General features: G+C 39.1%; 1 protein-coding gene across 1 annotated transcript in view; it reads right to left on the bottom strand.

Moving 5' to 3' along the window:
* Positions 1-4,396, bottom strand: part of UPP2 (uridine phosphorylase 2) — a 31,927-nt gene extending 27,531 nt beyond the window's left edge. The window contains exon 1 of the mRNA XM_021923408.2: positions 3,692-4,396. Within this exon, the coding sequence (XP_021779100.1) occupies positions 3,692-3,753 (62 nt within the window). The 5' untranslated portion in view covers positions 3,754-4,396. The remainder of the gene's footprint in view (positions 1-3,691) is intronic.
* Between the last annotated feature and the right edge of the window lie 7,626 nt (positions 4,397-12,022).

Here is a 12,022-nt window from a genome sequence, read left to right as displayed (position 1 = left end):
AAGCAATGCAGTATAACAATAATTATGGCGAATATTTGCTCTCACTATGTGCCAAGCATAGCACTAAGCATGAAAATGGCATGAAAACTGCATATAACAAATTCATTAAATCATTTGTGCCATAACTGCTGTATTAGCTGGGTAAGATTAATAATTTAGTTTACAAACAAAGAAGCCAAGGCTTACAGAAGTTGAGAAACTTGTGCAAGATTAACAACCAGTAAATTACAAAACAGCCATTTCTATTCAGTTCTGATTGTAATGGTCATCTGATTTCTTTGCATGGGAGGCTGTGGAATATAAGCTACTGGGCTGTGGATTCAGATTGCCTGGGTTCCAGTACAAGTTCAACCATATATGTCCTAATTGTGCAAACTTGAGTAAATTATTTGTATTTTATTTTATCTTCTCAAAGTGTAGCATGCATAAGAATCAGCCAGACACTTCATGGACTCCTCTTCTGGAAATTCTGATTCAGCGGGTTATTGATGTGTGTCCGAATTTGCATTTGTAGCAAACTCCTCATTGGTCCTGACGCTGATGGTCTGTGGACAACACTTTGAATAGCACTGCCATTGAGGACTCCACCAACCAAGCTGAATACACCACTTTCTTTCCAACCCAGTGGCCACGGCCCTGGCTCAAACCCCCATCACAGCAGTACAGCTAGAACACCAATCCTCTCTTTTCTTTGTAAAATACCATGAAATGCAAGACAGTGAGCTGATGACGGCTCTAAGAATGACCTTAATTCAATCCAGTTCATATTTATGAGCGATAATACTTGTAGCTTTCGGTTATTTTGCAATCATGCCAATTTCCGAGCATTGCGATAAAGGTATTTCCACCCCACAATTACGGTCAAGATCGCCTTTGCCAAGAACTGTCTGGGACTTCTTTGTTCTTTGTTCCTCCCATTTCTCTCCACTACGCCTTTCTCTGTTCTCCTCCCTCCCTCTCCCCTTTTCCAATGCACGAACTGGTCAACGCGTGAATTTGATCCTGATCCTCAGCCTCGGTTCAAGCGATTCTCCTGCCTCAGCCTCCTGAGTACCCGGAATTACAGGTGCCCACCACCATACCCAGCTATTTTTTGTATTTTTAGTAGAGATGAGGTTTCACCATGTTGGCCAGGATGGTCTCAGACTTCCGACCTCAAGCGATCCACCCACCTTAGTCTCCCAAAGTGCTGGGATTACAGGTGTGAGCCACCATGCCTGGCCTTTCCACATGCTTTCATTCCATACACTTCAAAACATTTTACCAAGCCTTGTGTCTTTCTATCTCTTTATTGATTCTCACTTTGATTGTGCATTAAAATTACCAGGGAGCTTTAAAAAAAAAACAAAAAAAAAAACACCGTTGAGCAGGCACTAATTAATTTAGACACTCTGTATTTTAAATCTAAAAAATTTAAGTATTTTAAAAATCCTCTCAAATGATCTTTGGTACAGCCAAAGTTGAGAACCCCTGCTTCAGGCCTTTGTCCTTCAAACATCCTTCCTCCTTTCTTCTACTTTTCACCTACCAAAATTCCAATTTTCCTTCATGGTCCAATTCAAATATTACGTCTTCCATAAAGGCTTTTCCAAGCATCTTCTCTCCTTGGTCAGTATTACTTTTTTTCTTACTGTGTTCCCAAAGCATTTGTTTCATGCTAGTGCTGGTAGATAGCATTTCACATTGTAATGTAGTTAAGTTTCCATCCCCCTAGAAAGACTGCGAATCCCCTGAGGCAAGCTATCTCAAATATCTTTCTTGAATCCCTAAGTTTTAACAAATTCTATTGTTGAATTAAATTGAACTGTTCAGAAAGTAGAACAAAATATTATTAATTTCCTTCTCAAAAACATCTAGAGTAATAGATTTTTAATTAGTTACTGGGTCATACATACCTAGTTTCCAAAATAAAGTATTCCATGGTGTTAGTGCACTTTACTACTACAGAACAAGCTTCAAAATCTCAAAGCAAAGGGACATTTCCTTTCTTCTCTTGTGAGGCAAGAATTTAGCCCTAGTCCCTTGTTATACAGTGTGTGGTCAGTGAACCAGCAGCATCAGCAACACCTGGGGAGCTCCTTAAGGAAGGCAAAATCTTAGATTCCACCCCACATCTGCTGAATCAAAATCTGCATTTTAACAAACTCTGTGTGATTCACATGCACATTAAAGTTTGACAAACACTGCCATCCACTTTTTCTTCCAAATTCTATTACACTTTCTGTTTCACTCTGCCAAGACTACTTTCATGACCTGGAAATATTCCTTTGGATTCCCAACTGAATCTATGAATCATTATTCTATAAAAGAGTCTTATTCCTCTACCCTAGGGATTCCAAACTCTAGCTACATATCAGAACCACCAGGGGCACTTTAATTCCTAGACCCTATCTCTAGAAATTCGGATTGACTTACTCAAGGAGACCTGGGCTTTGGTGTTTTTAAAATCACTCATCTATACCACTCTTCCTATCTCCGGGGAGAAATTCTCCAACCACCAGAGCCATTAATTATTTTCACTTGTATTATAACAAATTAATTCATTAGGATTACTTTTCCTTGATACCCTGGCCCACTGTCTAATGATTTCTCAGTCAGAAAATTTGGGGGACTGCCTGTAGAAGTGTCTTGTTTCACTGGGTTCATCAAGCAGCACTTCTAAGATGATCACTCTGTCAGTACCAAAGAAAAAGTTTGTTTGGGATTTCACACCAAATTTCTACCCAATATGAATGTAGTTTTTGCAATACTTTGATTTCTCCAAAATATATACTTTTTACTAAATAAGTTTGTACGTGTTTTCTCTTCAAACTCTTTTTCCTTTCCTAATACAGATAATAGTCTTTTTAGTAAATCATGACAAATTACACTACATGATGAGTATTAAATATTGCCAAACAAAAGAAATTGCTGGCTGGGAAGAAGTCTTTCCATTTGCCATTACCTTCGTCTTCATAATTTTTCTTTTTCTCTTTCTCCTGGGCTTCCCTGAGGAAGGGAACATGCAGGAGGCTACCTCTGTTTGGGGTGGGCAAATGGAGTGTTTTCTGAAATGCTGATATAATGGAGGCTCTGAGCAAGACATTTCACACAACTCTCAGGAAATCAGAGGGAACCATCAAAATCTCCTTATGCCTCATGATGATTAATGCTCTGTTGTGTTCTGTTAACCTGGGGCAGGAACTGGAGCTAAATTTGTAGACAGCCTCAGCAATTTTATATCTACCCATGAGATTAATCACATAAATGGTATTTCAGAAGTAAATTCTCTGTAAGGTCCATCACGAAGCATATTAAATCACTCCACAATATCCTGCAACACAATTAAACCTCCCTCAGGCACTGAGAGACCCTTTTAATTATTTCTCAATTGCAGCGCATGGTCTTGGAATTAAGGGCTGAACGCTATAGTGAATCCCAGGCTGAACCTTGAATTTGTTTACTACTGAAGGTTGGCTAAATTTTTGCATGTTTTTTTGACTTATTTTGCCCCATTTTCTTAGATGAGCCAAACCCTAACCCCCAAAATCAAGGAGTAAAAATGTCATTGAAAAGACATTTTGCATTGTTTTTATTGTTTTATGAGCTGTATCCAGTGATAACTGTAGAGGCCCATTATCTAATCATTTAATACAAAATCTAAGGAGCATCCATCTGATCAAAACAAATTTAGAAAATCAAAATTACTCACCCAACATATGTATTCCTATCAGATCTCATGGAACTATTGGAGGCAGGTATAACCGAAGCCATTCTCTCTACTATGTGAATAGTCACTCTTAAATTGATGTCAAGAAAGAGAAATATTGTGACTTGCTATTATAGATCTAGTCATAATAGTTCAGTTCCAAGTTAGAATGATACCCTCTCTTAAAACTTAGGTTTTCCTGTAAAATTGCTAAGAAAAACTTTCCTTTAGCGTTTTAAATTTTCCTATCAAATAAAAAATGCCCTCCCTGACATGCCTTTTATACCACAGCCCAGCTCTCAGAGCAGAACTTTCTCAAGAAGGTAGGTCCCCTTTGATGGTGTGCCATCCTAGCTCTTTGACCAGGTTGGTTAGCTTGTTAACTATTGGTGAGAACCTTTCCCTTACATTTGTCCTTGATCCCAACACAGGTTTGATGTTGTAAACAGGCTTATTTGCTTTGAGAAAACTGTATACGGATACAAGTCCTCTTTTGGTTTCTATAACACGCCTACCAGGTCTTCTCAAAACTGTGTCCAATACATATGAGAACGTCCAGTTCTCAAACATTTCAGTTTCCCCTCTCCATCCAGCCCCTCACCAACTTGTTTTCATTCTTTGTCATCACAAGTTAGGAAAGCATCCAAAGTCAGGACCTCAGAATGTCCCTTTATCTGAACTTTGCTCATTCCAGTTCACACAGAAGGACTGATAATTATTTTAAAAAAAAAAAAAAAAAACTTATTTCCCAGGGCCTCTTTCTTTAAACTGTAGGCTGTTGGTAAAATTTATTGAATCAGGGGTTAATCCACATGGAATAATATAGCATAGTATTTTCAGAAAACGAAGTCTCTGCCAAGAAAGGCATGAATTCACTACTTTTGCTAATGCTTCTCACTTTTCACTTTGGGGATGGAAAAATCTAGAAAACTAGATAACTTCATCCTGATCTTTTTTCCCTTCACTCCCAGAGCAATCGACTGAAGTTCTATGCTGGTGAGAGCTTCAAGAACATAGTCTCATGGCTTTCAGGCGAATCAGAACCTAAAATGTCTACAAATGCCAAACAGCAGCAAATATAAGACACCTCCTAAAATGCTTGGATTTCTAAGAATGTGCATCACAGTCAAGAATCAAGTGCTCATATCCTAACTGAGTTCTCCATGTTAGAAGACGCTTCTCTTCCTGGTGACAGTCATTCTTGGCAAACTCTTTGAATGTCACACTGGCCTCCTTTGGCCCATCTTGGTCAGACAGCAAAGTTTACAGAATAGGAAGGAAAAAGAATAGGGGACTCTATATTGAGGAATCCATGTAGCCTAAATCTTGCCATTGTTACCACCAACTAGACGTTTGCAACTGTGCCCAGATATCAAAAAATTCCTGAGGACACTTATCCTGGAAAAGGTAATGATGACTGTGAGGCAAAATAGTCTTTAACATGTGTGTTGCCTTTGTAACTTAGGACAGTAGTTATTGTTGATAGCTTGTAATAATACATCTGTCAAACTTAGGACAGTAGTTATCGTTGATAGCTTGTAATAATACATCTGTCTCTTACCCCTGACTCATCTCAGGCTGGTCTACCTGCTGCTCCTTCCCAGGAACCACTGGCAATTTTGAGACTCACCACACTCACTCACTACCACGGGCACCAGCACACTTTTATTTGATATTCCATGCCATACCTCTCAATTTTATTTTTAAGATATAATAAGGAGAACCACCAATTTCAATCTGGCATTTACCTCTGGGTTTGAGAGGTAAAAGCGTTAGCTAATTAGATAAGTGTTCAGTAATTAATTACCACAGTGAATTAACTAGGTGGATTAACACAGTGGTTTCCAGTGCAGATTCAGTCAACCAGTGATCTTGATCACTAACAGTGCCAGGTAATGCCATCTGAGATTTATGGACCCCATGAAACAACTTGGCCAGACATTAAGGCAAGTGATTGTCTTTTGGATGAAGTACAGAATAGTCTTATGGAATCTATAAAAGTTGATCTATGAAAGTAGAATGCTAGTTAATGCCTTCTGGGCAGTCTTAAATTATTCTCCCCACTTTTCAATCTTCTCAAGACTCAGTCCTGCTCTTATGGTAGGTTGTTTCTCAGCAATGTTTTTTGATTGACTGTATTGCAAAAGGCCAGTCTCCTGAAGAGCATGGGAAAAGGTTTCGTTTTTAAAAATTATGCACACAGGAGTGCCCAAGGCAAACTCAGGCTCGGCCACTGGGTGATTTGCAAACAAAGGCTATGTGCCAGGCACAGCCCATGACTCAGTCCAGCCCTGTGATCAGGAGGGTCTTGCATCAGATCTGCCAAATCCATGCTCCACAGTGTCTGGCCTGAGACAAAACATTTCACTTCCTACCGTCTTCCTTTATGATGCCGGCACTATCACATTCTCAATTCCATTACAATTTTCTATCTGGCTTAATTTTGTCCCTGAACCTCTAATATTAGAGGGGGGGAAAAAAAGCATGGTCTTGATGTACCACTGGATAGCATTTAGGCCTCCCTGAGACTAAGTTTTTGTGCTCTTTCCCTGCCTCCTAGACTGACCCTGGGACCAGAGTCTCAGTTCTTAGATGCCTCTCCATGGGGTATCAGCAAAGGTTGTACTCGTTCACCTGAGGCTGCAGCAAGCACCCATACCCAGAAAACACTGCCCCTTGCACATGCACGCACACGCACACACACACGCACACGCACGCACACACACACACTCACACTCACACTAGCCTTACAGCCTATGGGAGCAGGGGTGTCCAGGCACAGCAAAGTCCTCACATCTCCTTCTTTGGCGGGTTTTGTCAGAGTGGGGATGGGGTAACCAAGAGCCCTTTCCTCCTGCCACATCAGATTCCCCTGGCTCTTCCATTCAGCCCATAGCACCAGTAATGGCTTGAGAGAGCTCCAAAAATGTCCTAAGCTATCCATTCTGAGGCTAAGCAATTTGTATTTTCATTTATTCATTCAATAAATATTAACTGAGCATACACCATGCTCTAGGAAGTCTAGGAAGTGCTGAAAATAAAGGCATTAATAAGACAGTTCTTGCTTCTTTTCTTCCACAAAAATATTGACATTCCGTGAATAAAGAAAATGCAAGTTACCACACTTCTCATACTAACCTTCTATATGTTAAAACACATATACTAAGTGTAAATTCAGCATTCGCTCCTTCATGACAAATAACTAAAACTAATTAAAGGTCTTTTGATCTTTCCTTGAGTGTTTATTTTCCAATACAAAGATTATAGCTGCCTCAAAACCTTTGTATAAAAGGGGAGCTGTTAAAAATATACAATTGTTTTGTAGTATAGACGTGTTATAGTTTAACATTATTACACATATGTGCAAAGAAAACGTCCAGTATTTTCTATCAGCTATCCAGTCTTTCTCACTATACCCACCCTCCTGGGAGACAGAGCAGAGGATAGTGTTTTTAAACTTGCCAGTTAGCATCTCTGTTAATTGCATCTTTGGTTTAAATAGTCTCATTTAAGTGATTTATTTTCTTTTAGATATGTATTCATCCAATTTCTTCCTTGTACCCACTGCTCCCGTCTGAGGTGACACATACTAAATGGAATAGTGGAGAGGAGCAAGGAGGAAGAGAAGGGTTCTTGGATCCATGCACTCAGTTCCTTGTATTATCCCTCAGCTCTATGTGATGTTGTAGCTCAGGCATTGTCCGCTGTGTCCTCATGAGGGACCTGTGGCTACTTAGGTATAGTCTATGGGTCCTTGAATGGGCTCACTGAGATGCAGCTGGCCCCATCTGGCCCTAAGGGAGCATTATGCTGGCCCTCCCCATCACCATCTTGGATGCGGGCCTGAGCTGACTATGGAGATTCTCCTGGAGAATCGCAACCTTTTTTAGGCTGCATCGAAGGACACAGGCCTCTGGCTCCAGTGTTCTCAGGCTGGTCCATGCCTAGTTGGATAGGAATAGTGCCCTCCTCCTTTATTTTCACCCCCAAGGGTGGACGGTCACCGCAGACCTTGGCCTGTCTCTTGCCCCATGTCTCCTGCCCTCTCACTCTCATAACTAGAAGAGGAGATCCTCTTTGTACTTTTTCTCTCTGTTTTATGTGAATTCCCCTTATATTCTATCCTGAGTTCTCTTTGGTTTCTAGCAATCTCCATGTTCAAGTCCAGACCTAGGTTTTGTTGTGTTAATGGCAGCATAAACATATCTAAAATCTTTATCTTTCCTCACATTGCTTTATTAGGGACTCAAAATTGCTATAGAAAGAATCCTAATTTCCTACTCTACCTCCCATTCCCCCAGCAGATAGATGAGAGTGTGCACTATGAAAAAGGCCATGTATACAGAAAAGAAAAAAGAGATTAGTATTAGGTTTCACAGTACTCTATTGATTATAATTATAAACAATAAAGAATTGTATCCCGAGGACAAATGCTATGACCCTAACGTGTTTGTTTTGCTCTTTTTTGGAGGGTGTTTCCCTCCACAATTCTGTCAAAATGCACTGCTCTTCTAGGCAGGGTCAGGCAGAGGGGTGGCAGCTGAATGTTTGCACAGATACCTTCCTCCGAGGGTTAGTGTAGCGGAGGCTGACCCATGCTGAGGCGCTAGGGAGGACTGCAGCATCCCCCAATCCTTGCAAAGGACTGGAATCTTTATAAAGCTGAAATTTGCCTGAGGAAAATTTCTTGATTGACAAAATTTATTTTTTACCAGAATTATGCTTCCTAATATTTAGAGTGTATATATATATATATACACACACACACACACACACACACACACTCTCTCTCTCTATATATATATATAGATAGAGAGTTATTGATTTAACTCATATATAGAGAGATGCTGTATATATATAGAGAGAGTGTGTGTGTGTGTGTATATCTATATATAAATATATGTAGATATACACACATATATATATCTCCAGGAATTTCTCTTTGGACAACGATTAAAGTCAATAAAATGACAAGTTTCAAATTGTGTGAACATTTATTTATAGGCTTTTGTAGGGGTTTTGGTAGGGAGGACTGACTATCGTCAACCATTCCAGAAAGGGCCTGTCTCCAGGTAAATGGAGACTCCACATAAGAAGTGTCATACTTATCATGCAGTAAGTGATTATTAAGCACCTACTATGTGCTAAGTTTGTTAATGCTTGAAGATGAGCAATGACTTATTTTAGTATTTTATAATAATGGTCTTTGTTCTCAGCCTGTTTTTTCTGGCAACATCCAAATGAAAAGAACTTTACTTACAACTTCCTGGCTTTTCTGGAGGTCTTTCTTAGCAGGAGCCTGACTCCCACAGTGTGACCAAAGCATAAATGCACTGTTTTCTAACAGCTGACCTTAAGCCAACACCAGAGCCTCAGAGTCAACAGAAAACTGAAAAGCCAGCAAAGGTCATCAGTGCCTCTAGTGGCTTGGTCAACAGAGGGCCTTAAGACTGAAGACCCTTAACTTCTGCATGTACTTGACTTCAATTTTTAGGATGTTTCTGTTCTTAATGATGTTTGAGAAAATATGAGGCACCACGTGTCTAACAAAAATTCAAGAAAAGCTATTTCATTGGAAATAAAGCATATCTTAAATCAATACCAGTAGGGAATAAAATGTAAAAGCTTTTGTCTAAGTTCAAAATAAACACATTCAACTCAGAATAGAAATCTGAAGGACAAGGAAAAATAATGAAAAAAGCAGGAAGAATGTCAGTAACAACAGTGGCTAAAAGCGTTACTCCAGGCCAGGCTTTGGACTAAACAGTTCGACTCTGTATCTCATTTCATCCTCACAACACCTCTGTGAAATAGGTATTATTATTTCCCCAATTTTCAGATGAGGAAATGGAAGCCTAGAGAGGTTAAATGAAATGCCTGAGATCCTACAGTGAGTAAATGGAGATTGGAGTTCAGATCTAGATCTGTGCAGCCACAAAACCATGAAAACTCTTTCTACTTCGCTTCTGGTACATGTTGGAGTCCATTAAAGAAGACAAGAATCCAAGGAGAATGGTGTCAACAAGAGAAGGGAATTTGATCTGGGTGTTGAAGGTGAAGTAGGATTGGGATGTAAGGAACATCTCTGCCACATTTTACCCTGCTAGTCATCAGGTTGTTGATTTAACTCATTTATAGGAAAAGAGGGCACAGTTAAACCACAGCAGCTGTGTGTTCTGTGAATGCCGATGAACAAGATGGCCCCATCAAAATGATGGCCCAGTCCTAAAGGTGATTTTAAAATCATCTCATTGCCAAATTTTAAATTGACCCTTAAAATGTGTCTCACATACACTTTATGATTAACTCTTCTCAGACTCAACACTTCCCTATGATTTTACCCAAATAGCAGGGCCCAACTCACCACCCTGTCTGGAGCAATTTCTGACTGCCCCTGAGCCGTCCCTGAAATGTGAGTTAAACGGCGTGAGGCTGAAAAGCTCTGTTTCTGTTGGTCTCCTAGCCTGGCTTCTCACTGCCTGTGATTGGCCATTCTGGTGACTTCAGGCCTTGGAGATTAAAGCCCGTGTTTGTCTTTCAGCACCTGATGAAAGTGCCTGACCAGAACGTGAAGTACACTGGGAAATCAGCCTCCACAGCTGGAGGAAGTGTGTTTGACAAACCCCACACTGAAGGGAGAGGGGGTGATTTTCCTGGGAACTCAAGGAAGGTTCAGTCCTAACCTCTAACACACACCACAGATTATTACTGCTGCTGCCCAAGAGGGCTCAGATGGGAAAATAATGCTAATACATTGTGGAGGTGGTGAATTCTAGGCCCCCAAAGTCATGAAATTTCAAAGCTGACTGATTCTAATTTAGGTTCAGCTGAGTGAAAGAGAACAGCGTGTTTTATGGTACTCTCTTAACGTTACTAAGTGCAATATATTCAGTTAACCATTAATTTTTTTCTAAAGAAGTAGAAAACCTTGGTTGTATAATCATGGTTACATTCACATTTCTGTAAATGCTTCACCTTAGGCATGTCATGACTTTTCAAAAATGTTATTCTTTTGAACTCTTGTTTTTTTATTTAAAATAAATAAACAGAAAATACTGTTGCTGTGATGATTGTTAGGTCTTTGTGACTACTTCGTGTTAGTTACTATATTTTACATTTTTAATTTTAAAATATTTTAAACATAAAGAAATGTACAGATATAGTAGATGCCTGTGTAGTTACTACCCAAATTTAACAATTGTTAATATTTTGCCATATTTAACACATATTTTTTAAAAGAAAGATTTCATTAAAGCCCTGTCCACATTCTTTACTTTAGATTACCTTTACTTTCTTCCTGAAGGTAATCACTGTCCTAAAGGTGGAGAGTTGGTAGATGTGCTTTTGGGGTACGTTTTAAAACTCGTACTCCTAAGTATGTACTTATAACTACATGAGCAGGTTTCAGGGGTGTGTGTGTGTGTGTATGTGGTATATGTACATATACGGTAGATATGTATATATAAGAAATATATGTATATATAATATATGGCGCATAATTAATGTAACATATACTATACATACATTTTTTAAAACTGGCTTTTTTATGTTGCTTCCAATTTTTTCCTGTAAACATCCTTATGGGTATCTTCTTGTGTATGCACCTAAGAGTTTCTCTAATGTGTGGTAATAATATGTTTGCATGTATTCAATTTTGCTAGATAGTATTACACTGCCCTACAAAATAGTTTTACCAAGTTACACTTGTGTCAACAGTGTATACTATACCCCATTTCCCCATATTCTTGCCAATAAATCTGATGTTGTTAGCCTTATAATTCCTTTGCTAATGTGGTGACTGTAAAATGGTATCTCTTTGCTTTATTTCATTTCCCTGATTACTAGTGAGATTAAATGCCTTTATATGTGTTTGGCAGTCTTTCAGCTTTCTTCTCCATTCTTTGCCCATTTTTTCTTTTGGGTATTTTATTTTTATCTTACTAATTTATAGGAGATTTTTATATATGATGAATACTGATCCTTTGTTGGTTATATATATTGTCCTTTACTTCCAAACTTTCCATGTCATTATGTTTTAGGAGTGTATCAGGTAAACAATACATCGATGGATTTTCAAAGAGTTGTCTTTTATCTCTGTTTTACAAATACTGTGATTCCTGATATACTTTTATTCATTTCTTATTTTGTTTCTAAATGTGTCTCTGTGTGTGTGTGTATGCTTCTTTTTACCTCCTTCCTACCTTCTATAGAATGATTAAGTTCTCTGTGCTGGGCGCAATGGCTCACGCCTGTTATCCCAGCACTCTGAGAGGCTGAGGCAGATGGATTACTTGACGTCAGGAGTTTGAGAACAGCCTAGCCAACATGTTGAAA

This window comes from Papio anubis, chromosome 10 (genome assembly GCF_008728515.1).
Source record: "Papio anubis isolate 15944 chromosome 10, Panubis1.0, whole genome shotgun sequence".
NCBI lineage: Eukaryota > Metazoa > Chordata > Mammalia > Primates > Cercopithecidae > Papio > Papio anubis.
This window is presented reverse-complemented; position numbering and strand designations above follow the sequence as displayed.